The sequence below is a fragment of the Phocoena sinus genome, chromosome 19, assembly GCF_008692025.1.
Source record: "Phocoena sinus isolate mPhoSin1 chromosome 19, mPhoSin1.pri, whole genome shotgun sequence".
NCBI lineage: Eukaryota > Metazoa > Chordata > Mammalia > Artiodactyla > Phocoenidae > Phocoena > Phocoena sinus.
The window spans coordinates 17509589-17526619 of NC_045781.1; the positions used below are offsets into that span (position 1 = coordinate 17509589).

Here is a 17031-nt window from a genome sequence, read left to right on the forward strand (position 1 = left end):
CCCTATATGAAACCACTAAAAGCCCCGATACAGAACCATTACTTTGGACTGGGGAACAGGAAGAGTCTCTTAATAGTATCAAACAGGACCTCCCTAATGCTCCTGCTCTGGGTCTCCCCGATTTTAAAAAGCCCTTCATTTTGTACACGGCTGAAAAGCAGGGGACAGCTCTGGGAGTCCTAATACAGAAGCTACGTTATTTTTCCAAACAACTAGATTCTGTGGCCCGAGGTTGGCCTGGCTGCCTTTGGGCAGTAGCTGCCACCACTTTATTAGTGCAAGAACCTAACAAGCTTACGTTTGGATAGTCACTGGAAGTCCGGACACCCTCCCCCCATCAAGTTCCAAGGTATTCTAGAGATCAAAGGCCACCACTGGCTAACTGGGGGCTGCTTTACTAAGCACCAGGCTTTACTTCTTGACTCCCTAGAGGTAACCCTCGAAACTTGCCACACCCAGAAAAGGGAACCCTCTTACACTCCTGGTGGGAATGTAAATTAGCACAGCCACTATGGAGAACAGTATGGAAATTCCTCCAAAAACTCGAGTTGCCATAGGATCCAGCAATCCCACTCCCGCGTATACCCAGACAAAACTATAATTCAAAAAGATACATGCACTCCTGTGTTCATAGCAGCACTAATTACATTAGCCAAGACATGGAAGCTACCTAAATGTCCATCGACAGATGAATGGATAAAGAAGATGTGGTATATATATATATATATATATATATATATATATATATATATATACACACACACACACACCATGGAATGTACTCAACCATTAAAAAGAATGAAATAATGCCATTTGTAGCAACATGGATAGACCTAGAGATACTAAGCAAAGTAAACCAGAAAGAAAAGACAAATACCATATGATATCACTTATATGTGGAATCTAAAATACAACACAAATGAACATATCTGTGAAACAAAACAGACTCTCAGACACAGAGAACAGACTTGCGGTTGCCTGGGGGAGGGAAGGATGGGGAGTTTAGGATTAGCAGATGCAAACTATTACATATAGAATGGATAAACAACAAGGTCCTACTGTACAGCACAGGGAACTATTCAATATCCTGTGATAAACCATAATGAAAAAGAATATATATATGTGTGTATAACTGAGTCACTTTGCTGTATAACAGAAATTAAACACAACATTGTGAATCAACTATACTTCAATACAATTTTTTCAAAGATTGCCACAATAAGTAAATAAATAAATGTTTTGATAAATACATACCCCTACCAAGATAAAGAGCACTGCCATCACCCCAAAAAGCTTTTTTTGGTGCCCCTTCTCAGTCAATCCCTCCATCATATAGGCAACTATTAATCTACTGTCCCTGTGATTAATTGGCACTTTCTCAAGTTTTATGTAAATAGAATCATAAATTCTGTACTGTTTTACTCTGCCCAATGTGAGATTTCATACACATGGATGTAAGTATCAGAAGTCCATTCCTTTTGGTTACTCTGTAGAAGTCCATGGCCTGGATATGCCACAGTTTATATCTCCTGTGACAGACAGCTGGGCTGGTCCCAGTTTTTGTTATTGTGCTTAGAGCATCTGTGAACATTTGTGTGCAAGTCTTCTTGTGGATATTGTTTTAATTCCTCTTGCTAAATACTAATTTTTCTTGGAGAAATACTTGGATTGTTGATAACCTGGCTTTTCAAATTCTGATAAGATGACATAATTTCTACTGTTCTGCTAACCCCACTGGGCCCTTCCTCTGCCAAAAATTATTTTGTTACTCATATGTATTACAGATATCTCTTTCTGGCTTGTAAGTTATCTTTTTTTCCCCTTAAGATTAAATTTATCGTTCAATATCCCTATTTGCACGACCCAGAATCTGCCCAAAAATCTAACAAAATGTTGAAGGGACTGTAAGCAAACTGTAAGAGAGTCAGGCAACAGGGCTGCTTAAAAAAGACACACCCAGGTGTTTCCGTGGTGCTGCAGTGGTTAAGAATCCGCCTGCCAATGCAGGGGACACGGGTTCGAGCCCTGGTCCGGGAAGATCCCACATGTCGCGGAGCAAATAAGCCCGTGCGCCACAACTAGTGAACTTGCGCTCTAAAGCCTGAGAGCCACAACTACTGAAGCCCGCGTGCCACAACTACTGAAGCCCACTCGCCTAGAGCCTGTGCTCTGCAACAAAGAGAAGCCACTGCAATGAGAAGCCTGTGCACCGCAATGAAGAGTGGCCCCGGTTGCCGCAACTAGGGAAAGCCCACGTGCAGCAATGAAGACCCAACGCAGCCAAAAATAAGTAAATAAATAAATCTATTTTTTTTAATAAAAAAGACTGTAAAAAGCCACATCCAAATATCAAGGGCATTCCTACACAGCAGGAGTACAGGAATTTTAAAATAATAGGAAAATTATCCCACTCACCATACCTAGAAATAAACCCAGCAAGGAATAATACAAGACCTAGATTAGGAACAGTGTAAACTGACCAAAGGACTTGAAAGAGGACATAAATAAATGAAAAGACAAAAGACTCTGTAACAAAGTTCAAAGGCAAATGACAGAATGAGAGATAAATATTGATTGCATCTACAAAAGGCAAGGGATTCTTATCTAATGTAAATTCTGCCTGCAAATCAAATAAGAAAAGCAAACAACACAACCGTAATACTGAGCAAAGGACATGAACAGGGAATTCACAGAAGAAATGCAAATGGCCAATAAACATAGAAGGATGTCCAACTCCACTTGGAAGCACGGGAAATATGGGTTAAAACAACGAGATGGCATTTTAAAAAGCTATTCCTGATATTGGCAGGCTCCAGGGCTGGCAGGTATGGAGGAGTAGGTTTTCTAGAACAGCTGGAAGAGGGGGAAAACGTGTGGCCTATCCACACTACCATCAGCAATCCTTTCTCAACTTTGTCTTAGAAAAACTCATGTGCGCAAAGAAACCTGTGTGTGAGGCGAGTAACATCCCAGATTTGTCCATGGTGGTGAGATTCAGAGAAAACCCCATAGCACCACAATGCCCACCAAAAAGGGAGGGGTCCTTTGATTCATGCCACAGCCACAGCCAAGCCAGGAACACAAGAGAATATAAAGAATTTAGGGGCACGCACCTGGAAAGACTTGCAAGATGAATTTGTTGATCATTTATGTTAAAAACACATGTACATGAGATTTAGCCCAGGAATGCAAGGTTGGTTTAACATCTAAAAATGAATTAATGTAATATATCATATCAATAGAATAAAAAACAAAAACCACATAATTATCTCAACAGATGCAGAAAAAGCATTTGACAAAATACAACACCATTTCATGATAAATACACTCAACAAACTAGGAATAGAAGAGAACTTCTTCAGCCTCATAAAAGGCAACTATGAGAAATCCACAGCTAACCTCATACTTAATGGTGAAAGACTGGATGCTTTGCCCCTAAGACAAAAAGACAAGGATGTGTGCTCTCACCACTTCTATTCAATATTGTACTGGAGAGACTTCCCTGGTGGTGCAGTGGTTAAGAATCCGCCTGCCAATGCAGGGGACATGGGTTCTGAGCCCTGGTCTGGGAAGATCCCACATGCCACAGAGCAACTAAGCCCTTGGACTATGACTACTGAGCCTGTGCTCTGGAGCCCGCGAGCCACAACTACTGAACGCCATGCACCTAGAGCCCATGCTCCCCAACAAGAGAAGCCACCACAATAAGAAGCCCACGAACCACGACGAAGAGTAGCCCCCAGTCGCCGCAACTAGAGAAAGCTCGCATGCAGCAACAAAGACCCAAAGTAGCCAAAAATAAATAAATAAAATAAATAAATTTTTAAAAATTGTACTGGAGGATCTAGCCAAAGCAATTAGGCACAAAAATGAAATAAAAGACATCCAGAATGGAAAAAAGAAGTAAAATTATTCACAGAATACATGATTTGTATATAAAAAATCCAAAGGAACTCACTAAAAAAGTATTAGAACTAATAAACAAGTTCAGCAAGGTTTCAGGATATAAGATTAAAATACAAAACCAATTGTATTTCTATACATTTGCAATGAACAATATGAAAAAGCAATTAAGAAAACAATTCCATTTACAATAACATCAAAAAGAAGAAAATACTTGGGAATAAATTTAACAGAAGAAGTGCAAAATGTATACTCTGAAAACTAAAAAAAAAAAAAAAATTGTTGAAAGAAATTAAAGAAGACCTGAATAAAGGGAAAGACATGACACGTTCATGGATTGGAAGACTTACTATTGTTAAGGTGGCAATACTCCCTGAAATGATCTATGAATCCAAAGTAATCCCTATCAAAATCCCAGCTGGCTTCTTTGCAGAAATTGACAAACATTCTAAAATACATATGTAAATTCAAGGGACCCAGAGTAGCCAAAACTATCTCGAAGAAAAATTAAGTTGGAGGACTCAAACTTCCCAATTTCAAAACTTACTACGAAGCTGCAGTTATCAAAACAGTGTGATACTCACATAAGCACAGGCATATAGATCAATGGAATAGGAATGAGAATCCAGAAATAAGCACTCATATTTATGGTCAATTGATTTTCAATAAATGGTGCTGAGACAACAGAATATCCACGTGCAAAATAACGAAGTTAGGCCCTTACTTCACATGATATACAAAATTAACTCAAAAGGAATCAGAGACCCAAATGTAAAAGCAAAAAATTTAAAACCTTAGAAAAAAACATAATTTAAAACTTTATGACCTTGGATTTAGCAATGCAATCTTAGACACCAAAAGCATAAGCAAAAAAGGAAAAAGAACAGATAAATTAGACTTGATCAAAATTACAAATTTTTGAACTTCAAATGACAGTATGAAGAAAGTGAAAACTCACAGAATGGGTCGAAATATTTGTAAATCATATATCTGATAACGGACTTGTATCTAGAGTATGTAAAGAATAATTACAGTGCAATAATAGAAAGACAAATAACCCATTAATCCTTTAATGGGCAAAGGATCTGAATAGACATTTCTCCAAAGAAGATATACAAATGGCCAACAAGCACATGAAAAGATGCTCAACATCATTAGTCATTAGAAAAATGCAAATCAAAATCACAGTGAGATACCACTTCAAACCTCCTAGGATGGCTATAAAAAGGTAATAATAAGTGTTGTCAAGGCTGTGGAGAAATTAGAACCCTCATAATTAAGGGATATGGGTTTTTTAGGGGGGATAATTTTATGTGTCAACTTGACTGGGTCACCAGCATGGCTAGATGTTTGATCAAACATGATTCTGGGTGGGTCTGTGAGGGTGTTTCTGGCTGAAATTAACATTCGAATTGGTAGCCTGAGTAAAGCATATTACTGAGTAAGTTAATTACTGGGTAAATACTGAGTTAAGCTTATTACTCCCTAATATGGGTGGGCCTCATCCAATCAGTTGAAGACCTAACATTAAACCCTTATGAAGCACTTTCTCTATGTGAACTAAGGTCATGAAAATAAGTTATGAAAATAACTCATTTAGTCCTTAGGACAACCAAATGAGGTAATTATTATTATACTTTCCATTTTACATGTGCAGAAACTGAGTCACAGAAAAGATAAGAAATGTGCCCAGAGTTTATCACTGGTAACAAATACACACAGCTAACAGCTAGTACATGGCAAAGCAGCCTGGTTCCAGAGTCTGTGTTAACTATAACACTATATTGCTTCTCACCTATTTTGGTCTATACATTTCTTATTTGAACTTTCATCAGAAGGATGTATTGGTATGATTTCAAAACTTTATTTAAATCATAATTTTGTCATCTAATCAAGACAATTCACTCAACACTATCAAAGGAGTCATCAATCAGTGAAAACGGTGCTGTCACCACATTCCAATCCACAGTCACCATAATTCAAAGAAGTGGATTCAGTGGGTTGAGGGGAATGCTTGCAACCCCTCACACACACACCCCAGTACTCTCACTTATTCTGCCTCTCTTAAAACCTTGCAAGGCTCCAAAAGCTTTTGCATTAAAACAGTGGTTCTCAATTGTTTATCTTGAGATCTCTTTGTACTCTTAAAAATTATTAAAAACAAAACAAACAAAAAAAAATTATTGAGGATCCCAAATAAGTTTTTGTTTATTTGGAATATCTATCAATATTTGAGATATTAGAAATTAAAACTGAGAAGAATTTAAAATATGTATTAATTCATTTTAACATAACAATAACAAGCCCATTCCATGTTAAATAACATTTTTTATGAAACTATTTACAAAATAAAACAAAATTGAGTGAGAAGGATGGCACTGTTTTACAGTTTGCAAATCTCTTTTATGTTGGGTTTAACAGAAAGCAGCTAAATTGTCATATCCACTCCTGCATTTAGTCTGTTGTGATATGTTATTTTGGTTGAAGTGGAAGAAATATGTCCTCATATGTCCTTTCCATAGATGGAAAAGGGAGGAGTATTTTAACAGCCTTTTCCAGAAAATTGTGGATATTCTTTTACACTACACCAAAACTGAGTAAATGGTAGTGTGGAATCTGAAACCGTACCAATGAACTTTTCGTACTCTGTTACATTAAAATACACTGGTAGACTGTCCTCTTTAAATGGATCATGCATCGGTCATTTGGAAAATATTGGCTCACTGAATTACGCATATCTTCCAAACGTTGACCTATCTCATTATACAATGTCAAAAGTATATATTCATTAATATAACCACAAATCTCATCAGAAAGATTTTAAATATTGGAAAACTGTCAGACTCATGATGGTATATAAAACCTTTCTAAAATTTTAGTTTTCACTTGGAAATTCAGATGTTATTGTTGGCAACAAATTACTGTCAGTTGTTTTCTTTGAAGTGATAGGTTCACTTTATTCATTTTCAAGAAAATGTCTATTAAATACCCAAGTTTGAATAAGCATAGTTTGCCTGCCAGTTATCTTCTCAAGTAGAAATGCTGTTCCACGAAAAACATGGTCTTGTCAGCTGACAATCACACGAGTACTTTTTCTCAGAACAACCACTGTACCTCGGTACTCGGCAGAAGTGCTTTCTGCCTACTGCCCATTTCCTCACACAAAATATTAAAAGTACTTGTGTTAACATTTAATAAAATTAATAATGCTTACTGCTTCATAAGCACATTCTTAAGGGAAATTTTTTTTTCTGTGAAAGTGTGGTCATGAAGAATAAATATCCCTAGGGCCCCCTGGCGCCACTGCCTTGATTCCTGCTCAGGTGCCAGCTGACTGCTGTAGCACATCAGTGCAAAGGTCAACACAGTGATAAAGCGATGTAACAGTATCATTATGAAAACAGATTTGACCGCCTGAAAGAGTCTTAGGGACCCCTAGGGGTCCATGAACCACATTTTGTGAATTGCTGCCTTACAGCATTTGAAGAGACAGGCTAGCTGTCCAAAAAAAACCCTCAAAATGCATAATCCAATCAAGAGAATGTGGCCAATTTTCTAAAAGTCATGTGTCCACAAATGCCTATTATATTCCAAGAACCATCAGGTAAATAGACATATGTGGCTCCCCACCTCTCGGGGCTTAATTCTCTTTGAGAAAATGGGCAATAGACAAGGTGATTTCAGACGGTGAAAAGGCTGTAAAGGAAATAAGCAGGATGAGGTATTGGATGCTGGCCTGGGGGGGTGGCAGAGACTCCTGGACAGAGCATGGTGAGGGGAGGCCTCCCAAAGAGGTGATACACTTGCTAAAGGCCAGGAGATGACAAAGACCCATTTCTGCAAAAGGTGCAGGAAACAGCATTCCAAGCACAGGGCACAGCAAGCAGGAACAGCATGGCATTTTTAAAGAAAAGAAGGAGGGGTGCACTCAACCCTGGGCCTATTTGTCTTTTCTGGCTTTGCTCACTGCCCAGGAGTGCTCACCCTGGCAACAACCTTCAGAGTTAACTGCTGCACGCAAGACTGGTGACCCGCAAATGCTTTTCTCCAGCTGACCCTCCCTAACACCCAGACTCACACCCACAACCAACATCTCCCCTTAGCCACCTAATAGGTAAATGCTCAAAACTGACCTGGAATACCTCAGGCTAGCAGTAAAGATGAGCCAGAAAAAAAAACAAACAAAAAAAACCAGCGCCACAGTGACTCAAACCTTATTACCAATAAACTCATCTCCAATTGGATTAGGAGGATGATCCCAACAGAAATGCAAAGCTTCAAAGTATCCCTACAGGTTTTCCTGTGCAACGCCAATCAAAAACAACCAAGTTGCAAAGGGCGAGAACTGACCCCCAAAGAAGAGGGAGGACACACACACACACACACACACACACACACACACACACACACAACTCAGACCCGTGGGAGAAGGAGAGAAAGGAGCTGCTTCTGGGGCAGGTGGTCTATTGGGAACACAGGCTGATACCATAACTGCAATTTCTGCAGCTCGTTGGGACTGTCCTGTTGCATCTGACTTGAATTTTGTTTCGTTTGACATGAGAATTCCTGGGTAACTTTTCATTCCAATGCCTCACTGCACCCCCAGAGACTCCGATGCAATTTCTCTGGGTCAGGACCCACAACCGTCTGCCCCGGGCCTTAGAGTTCAGCCTCACACCGGGCCCTCTGGAGAAGCCGGCTCTAAATTTGGCACAGGAAGTCCCAAATTTCCAGCTTCCCTCCCTGGAAATTTCATTCTTTCATCAGCCTGAGGGTCAAGCTGGCCAGGTTCAATCCTCCGCTCTCCCAGGTGCCCGTGACTTTGGGCCTCACTTGACCTCTGCAAGCCCCAGTCTTCAATCTGGGGAATGATGATCCGGATCGCGTGGCTGGAGAGAGGGGAGTAAGTCAGCAGGCCTATGTGAGAGGTGTCAAGTCCAGTCGGCCGCGTCCGGAATAAATCGACGGAGAAGTGCCCGGGCTCGGCCTCCCAACGCAGCGGCGGCGGAACCTGGGCAGGTTGCTCGCCCTGCGGGTCATCTCTAACCCCAGGAGTGTTCCCACGGCACCCGGGGAGTCCCGCGCCGCCTCCAGGGGACGTCCCCTCTGCTCCGGAGGCCGAGTCAAGGATGCCCCGCAGCTCAAGGAAACGCTAGGGGCTGACTCCGAGGAGGGCCAGCGCCCCACACCGCCGCGGGCAGGGGGGCATTAAATTGGCTTCTTAAGCTGCCCCTCATACCCTCAAAGAGAGGAGGAACTGGGTAGGGGCGCAGAGCAAAACAGGGCGTGGGTAAAAAGAGAGCCGGGACGCTCGGTCGAGGCACCGCTGGGATTCGAACCCAGGATCTCCTGTTTACTAGACAGGCGCTTTAACCAACTAAGCCACGGCGCCGCCCGCACAACTACCGCGAGAGTCCGTTCCCCATCACCATTTACTGTATAGGCTGCGTGCACGCGCACAAATTTTGTCGGCGGCTGACGCATGCGCTGTGTAAGGTCCTCGTCGCAGGCGGCTTAGACCGAGGAGTTGTACTCGGAAGCCGGAAGCTCGGGCAGTGAGCAGCGGGCGGGCCGGGCCCGCTAGTCTTCCCAGCGTTGCAGTGTCCGACCCCGGCGTGGAGCCAGGGTGGCCCATCTTTGGGGAATGCTCGCGAAAGATCTGGTCTTCGGCCCTCCAGAACTGACGCAAGCTGTCCGGCGAGGCCGAGCCCCGGCCCGGTCCGGAGATCCAGGGCCCGCTAGCACGGCCGGGCCGCCGGCTCCCCAGCGTTGGATCAGGGCTCAACCCGGCCGTGATCCCGCAGTGACCACGTGTCGGACCCATCACACTGGCGCCCTCAGCCTGGGAGGCCGGTTGCCCTCCTCGGCCGCACGCTGACCACCGGGGTCTCCGGCGCCGTCAGCTCTGGGGGCTCATCCGCCCGCTGGTGGAAACCAGACCCATAGCTTCATTTGGGCCTCTTCCGCGGACCCTGAGCACGGGGAGAGTCCGGGGGCACTGAAGAGACCCTGAGCAGGCACGGAACGATCAACAGCTTAAAGGGGCCCAGGCCGCTGGCCTTAGAGCATCAACACCGTACGTGGAAGGTTTCCGCTGCCAGAGGAAGGCAAAGCCCTCCCCACTCCGGCGTCTCACTTGCCCCTCTGGGGCTCCTCACTCAGACACATCAGCCACTTCATCACAACACTTTTTAGAGTGCCTTTGAGCAGCAACAAAACCAAAACCTGCTAATCCATTGACCCAGCGATTTCTCCAGTGGGAGAGCCTAATCCACAGAACTGTAGGTCTCTGCAAAAGTATGTACACAAGAAGGTTCACTCCAGCATTGTTTGTAATAGCTAAAAACAAGAAGCAACCTAACTGCCCGTCCGTGGGGACAGTGGATGCAGGCCAGACATCCTCCACAGCAGTGAGGAAGAATACATTTATGTATGTCTTCATGTGCCAGAGAAGGGATAAGACTTCTCTTCCAAAAAGAGCCCAATTGCTGGGAGGCTGATGCAGTGGAGTTTTGCCATGTTCATGCATCATGCATGTAAATTAATGCATAAATACTGAACAGCCTGCTGCAGCTGGGCAGCCATCCTGGTTGTGACTAAGGAGCGTAGCACCAAGCACAGGAGCTGCCCAAGCAATGACTACCAGGTTATGGTGCTCATGGGCAGAGTGATGGGATGCCAATCCATTAACATTAAATAAATCAGTCCTGCAACTAAGTTTTTTTAAAAGGACTAAGGGGCATACTAATGATATCTGACGGAAATCCTGTAAGCCATACCAGATGGAAAAGGGAGCCCTTCACGTTTAACTGATACCTTGCTCTTTGTGAAGTAATTGATTACATTGTATGCGTGGAAGCAGGAAGGAGACTGTACACATGCATGGGCATCCTGGACAGTAAAGAAACCGGGGTGGAGAGCAAGAAGTATTCTGTGATGGAAATGCCCACCACCCACTTGCCTAACCAGACCTTCCTCTGCTCTGAGCAGTGACCATCTGGGAGCCTTAGCCAGGGAGGCACCCACAGTGCCACGGTACAGTCCACTCCACAGATGGAGCTACACAGCTTCCTCTTCATTCAACAATGAAGAGGCTGCGGCTGCTTTACAGGGCAAATCCAGAGACCAGAATGTGTTCCAAAAATGAGACAGGATGGACACCAGGACATAGAATTTAGAAAGAACAAAAATGTTTCTAGAATTCACATGCACACTTGTTTTCCAAAAGAATCTATATTTATTCTGCATATAAACTAAAGACAGAGGGATCCCCAAGGGGCTGTGGAGCTGAGGAGGCGGCACAGTGGTGGGAGCCCAGCCAGAGCGTGGCCCCTGCCCCAGCCTGACAGGCCCACCCGCTGGGGACGGGCCCCAGAGAAAGGCCTGTGCAGAGCCCCGAAACCTATATGACAGGTGGCCTGTGCTCGAGTCACCCAAAGGCTCCAGTGGCCATCAGCCATCCTCACCCAGGCTGCGCTCCCTTGACAGTGAGACCTCCCCTTCTGATGATGGTGAGGCCTCTGTTGACAAGTCTTTTGCATCGATCCGGCAGAACACACATTTGGTGACTGTTTCAGAAAAGATGTCACTTTCGTAGATGGAGAAAGGCCTGTCACATTCTTCACACTGACATGAAATATTTTAAAAGAGTAGAAAGGAGGTGCTGATCAGAGGAGATCAAGGCATGCAGTTAGAATTCTCCCCCCTGATCCAACTGCCTTGGGCCAGGCCAAGGCAAGAGCTGCCTGCCCTCTCTGGGGCTCTAAGTGCACAAGGATAGAAACTGCAGGCCACTGAGAGGGAATAAGCAAAGGCTTCCTGCTCTTTTCCCTCTCAAAAGCTATGCAGGCCCTTCCAGCTCATGTCCCCTGCTGTGGGGTCCCAGGGTGGCGGGGAGGAGTGGAAAGCCACTTGATGGTGCTGAGGATTTGGGGTGGGCGTCTAACCTCACCCTCTGTTCTGTGCAGAGCAAAAGTACAGGGCCGAGGGGCTATCCTAACTCCCCGACATCCTGGGGATACCTAACTTTTGAGAATCAAGTAGGCAAGACTTCTGAACAAAGCAGGAGTTTTTTCCTAGATGACGAAGGTGCTGAGCATCCTCCTCTATCTTTGAGCCGAAGCACCCAGAGGACAGTGGATACAGTGGCACAGCTCACTTGCAACATTTTCCCACCAACAAGTGAGCAACACCAGGGGGTGGGCTCTCAGGCCATGGGCAGAGGTCTCTCGGGGCTCCCACCAAAGCACGGTCCCCCTGAGACGAGCCGGCAGGCGGCAAGCCCCTGCCCTGGCTCTCCAAGCCCCTGTGCTTTGCCACTCTTGCCCGCTGCAGGGCACCAAAGCCTGCAGGAGAGATGGGGCCAACCCCGCCCAGGGCAGGTCTTCTGGGAAGTGTGGCCTCTGAAGTTTCTCGTATTGAATCAGAGCAAGTCAAATGCAGCGAGCTCATCTTTGCTACAACTTCAGGTAGGTTTCTTTTATTTCTTTTGCAAGAAAGAAATTCAGTCCCTTACCTGCCTTATTCTACAGCATCATTTCCCACGACCCAAGCCCAGAACAGCAGGGCTCAGAGGAAGCAGCTCCTGGGTCCCTCCCCAGGTGGCAGGTGGAGGACACAAGCACTGCTCTGTACCCAGTCAGCTTCCAGGGCCTAAGGGCCGACATGGCCACAAAGGCCATGAGGACCAGCTGGCCACAAAGATGGGGTTCCACCTGGGTCCCACCCCTTCCCTCCCTGCCCCCCGGTGCCATTCTCCAATTAGCCATCCCCAGAAGCAGTGGCTCCCAGCCAGGCCTTCTGAGTGGAGACAGGCCTAGGGAGCTCCAGGATTCACAAGGGCCCAGCAGGGACTCCTCAGCCTCTTGAGGTGGCAGCCAGGTGCCTGCAATGCGAGGCCCCAGCAGGGGCTGGCCTCCACTGCCCAGGGCCAGCCCTGGCTATACCTGGTGAAGCAGAAGATGTACCCGCCATGATCATCCACTAGAGAATTGGGACCTGAGCCCCACCCATGGGAAACGGGGCACTGGGGACCTGGCCGGGGTCCTGCTATAGGAGCGTAGGAGGCCCACACGGGGTCCAGCTGTGTGCCAGCCTCCCTCCAGGACTCCCTCCAGCCTCATCGCCTCCCACCCACCCTGCCCACTCCAGTCCTCAGCACCAGGCTCACTCCTGCCTCCGGGTCTCCACATGGGCTCTTCCCTTTGCTGGGATGTTCTTTCCCTAAAAGAGCTGCACAGCTCACTCCCTTCAAGTCTTTGAACAAATATCACCTTCTCAATGAGATGTATCCTGACCACCCTTTGGAATGCTGCAACTGCCCGCACTCCCCTTTCCTATGTTATTTTCCTCCAAACTACTGACCATCGTGTGACTTACTACATATTTTTCTAATTTCTTTATTCATTGTTTGTCTCCCCTTTTAGAAATGTAAGCTCCCTCAGGGCAAAAATGTCCATCTGTTTGTTCATAGTTTTATCCCCACTTGCCCAGTTTGTTCCAAGAATAAATGTGTAGAGAGAACTAATGAAAGCCTTCCTTTGGCTTCATTTTACCCAATACCAACCTGTTTCAGCTTTAAGCCCCGGGCCTTTTTATACTCGATTACCAAAGGAATTTGGTCAATTTCTTCAATATTCCACAGTCTCATGGTCTTATCCTAAAACAAGTTAAACAGCAAACCAGCAGTTACAAAATGGGTTCGTTAGGCTTGGATGACCCAGGGAGGGGCATGGCATCCAGGTTACACGTGGACAACTTCGACCTGCAGAGGGACAGTTAGGGTGACCAACTGTCCCAGTTTCTCTAGCACCATCCTAGCCTTAGCACTGGAAGTCCCGCGTCCCCCAAACTGGAAGCAACCAAGATGTCCCTGAATAAGAGAATAAACTGTGGTACATTAATGTGATAGAATATTATTCAGTGATTAAAAAAAAAAGAAATGAACTGTTAAGCCACAAAAAGGACATGGAGGAGCCTTAAATACAAATTTCTAAGCGAAAGAAGCCGGTCTGAAAAGGCTACATACTGTATGATTCCAACGATATAATGTTATGGGAAAGGCAAAAATATGGAGACAGTAAAAAGGTCAGTGGTCGCCAGGGGCTCTGGGGAAGAAGGGGAGGGATGCGGCACCAGTGCAGCACAAGGAGTTTTTAGGACAGTGAAATTGTTCTGTGTGATACTGTGATGGTGGCTACATGACATGCGTTTGGCAAAACCCACACAACACAAAGAGTGCAACTTAAACCATGGACTGTAACTAATAATTATATATCAATATTAGTTCATCAATTGTGATGAATATACCACACTTAATGCAAGTGGCAACCGGAGGGTGAGGTTATATATAACCCTCTGTATGATCTGCTCAATTTTTTTTTTTTTTTTTTTTTTGCGGTACACGGGCCTCTCACTGTTGTGGCCTCTCCCATTGCAGAGCACAGGCTCCGGACACGCAGGCTCAGCGGCCATGGCTCACGGGCCCGGCCGTTCCACGGCATGTGGGATCTTCCCGGACCGGGGCACAAACCCATGTCCCCTGCATCGGCAGGCAGACTCTCAACCACTGCGCCACCAGGGAAGCCCTAAAATATATTTTTTTCTTAACCATATTTGCTTAATTATCCTACTATCCGTTACTACTAATCACTGTTATTAATTAGTCCTGTTGTTGTTTTGTTTAAATAATAGCATTTATGTAACAGAAAAGTAAATAAGACATAATTTCAAATAAACACTCATTTTTGATACTTTGTCTTGTATTTTTACTTTTTTCCAGCTTTACTGAGATATAATTGACAATATTTTTCATATGTTTTATGCTAAAGTAACAACACATCGGCATATAATTTTTATTATGTATTATAATATTATGGGGTTTTTTTGGTCAGGTGTGATGGTATCCTGCATTGGCTCTCTAAGAAGTTGATCATGGCAGGCAGAGTCTTGCCCACATTTTTATACACCTAGAAACCCCCAGCCTAGAGAATGAGATGGCTCTAACAAAGGTTGGGGGACAAGGTGGGGCCCCACTTCTCTGGTGCTCACACATGAAGGACAGCCCTCAGGATATCCTGGGCTGTCTGTTATGTGCCATTGGCACGGGAATCCCAGGATGCTGTGACTAGCGAGGGAAGACCCACCTGGAACCTCGGGGTTGTCTGCTTGCCCACAAGCTGACCCCTTTCCCTCCAAGGCCCCCTGTTGGCTCCATCACTTACCAGTCTGGACAGGTTCTTTCTCCAATGAAGTTCAAATGACAACTGTGCAAAGAAATGCCTGGCAACTTCCCATATGAGCAAAGGACCCACTTTCCACGTTCCCGCTTCCTGGATGGTGTCGGCCTGGCCAGGTGTAGCCTTCAGACTGAGCTGCTCGGTCCTTCAGACTGAGGAATTTTACTTGACAATGCACTTCTGCTAACACCAATTCTCACGAATGTGATAGAGATTTTAAGTCACTCAAAGGTTGGCCACTTTTACCTTTGAAGCAGACAGGATCCATTTCTTGTTGTTGCTAATGGCAACATCCATCACCCAGTCATTATGGCCCTGAAGAAAAGTAGAATTTTAAGAGGACCTAGGAATAAAAACCTTTGAAAGAACAACAAAAACCAAAAAAACAAAGTCACGAATCCAACGTTGCTTATTTTTTTTTTTTTTTTGTGGTACACAGGCCTCTTACTGCTGTGGCCTCTACCGTTGCGGAGCACAGGCTCCGGACGCGCAGGCTCAGCGGCCATGGCTCACGGGCCCAGCCGCTCCGCGGCATGTGGGATCCTCCCAGACCAGGGCACGAACCCGTGTCCCCTGCATCGGCAGGCGGACTCTCAACCACTGCGCCACCAGGGAAGCCCGAACATTCAGTCTTAAGCCATTCATGTGCTATGATGTAAACTCCCCTTGCCTCTCCAAACCCACAGAGAAGAGAGTCAGATAGAACAGCTTTGGGATACTGAATTTTATGGTGATCAAGGGGACACAGTCCACATTTGGGTCACAGGAAATAGAGAAACCAAGAGTCATCAATGCAAGCATTCACAGCCAAAGGCGGCCATGAGATCACAAGATCAAGGAGTATGCAGAAGTCTTGGGGTGGGGGCAGCTGGAACAGAGGCACTGAAGTAGCCAGTCCTGGGACTGCCTAACCTTTGGGTTCTTGTTGTGTTGCACAATCCATCTCCTTACCATACAGCCACTTGAAGTTGAGTCTCCTCTAACCTGTAGCCAAAAGTACTCACCCACCATTGACACCCACCATTCTGAAGCCCCACAGCTTTCTATGCATGCCTCGTGATGGCATTCAACCTTTTGCACAGTAGTTTCTGCTGTTCATAGACACTGACCCTCCTCGGAGTTTTTGCATTTGCTGCTCCCTCTTCCTGGAACACCCTTCCCCAAGATCCTCACTCATCCAGTCTTTCTTTGCCATCCAGTTCTCAGCTCAAATGCCACCTTCTCCAAGAGGCCCTCCCACTGTGGATTAGTCCCTGGAGTCTGTTTCTATCATATCACCCTGTTGTGGCTACTCTGTGTCGCTCATCACTATTGAGGATTTGTTTGTTGGTTTCTTGTCTGACCTTGCCCACAGAGGTGTTGCTCCATTGCGAACATTTAGGTCTGTCTAACTGTTGTATCCCCAGCACCCAGCACCCAGCATGAAATGAAGAATGAAGCTCAGATCTTCTAACTGATGCTGGCATTGGTACCTTCAAGGAGAGCTTCCGGTAGCCTTCTCCTACATCCCAAATAGCCACAGTCTTGTCGAACCCTCCAGACACAAGCAAAGAGGCTGAAACACAAAATGAAAGAGTCTCAGGGGGGTCACCTTCCTCAACCAACTGTTTCCTCCTCTGGTGAGGCCAAAGCAGGCCGCAGATGCATCTGTGAGGTGCCACCGTGGCTCACTCCGAGGACACGCAAACCCCTTCCGGGTGTGACTCAACAACCCCCAATCAATTACAGTTGACGCTCCATATTCATGGTAGTCGCGTTCTACAAAGTCATCACACTCAATGAGTGATGATTGGTCTTAGGGGAAATGCAGGGTTAGGTTCCTGTGAGCCTCTGGTTACAGCATTTTCATTAACCCATCAGTACATAACCTTGTTTTCTGTCTGTTTCTGTT

The 17031-nt window shown here is 45.4% G+C and overlaps 1 protein-coding gene and 1 non-coding gene across 2 annotated transcripts in view; both read right to left on the minus strand.

The window, feature by feature from the left end:
* Positions 1-9221: 9221 nt before the first annotated feature.
* Positions 9222-9295, minus strand: TRNAT-AGU. Its single transcript has one exon. It is a non-coding gene; the product is annotated as a tRNA-Thr (tRNA).
* Positions 9296-11051: 1756 nt separating this feature from the next.
* The window catches only part of WDR88 (WD repeat domain 88), a 38761-nt gene continuing 32781 nt past the window's right edge, over positions 11052-17031 (minus strand). Inside the window, exons 8-11 of the mRNA XM_032611823.1 lie at positions 16613-16695; positions 15387-15455; positions 13469-13561; positions 11052-11529 (exon numbers count right to left, since the gene is read on the minus strand). Of these exons, the coding sequence (XP_032467714.1) occupies positions 11356-11529; positions 13469-13561; positions 15387-15455; positions 16613-16695 (419 nt within the window). The 3' untranslated portion in view covers positions 11052-11355. The remainder of the gene's footprint in view (positions 11530-13468; positions 13562-15386; positions 15456-16612; positions 16696-17031) is intronic.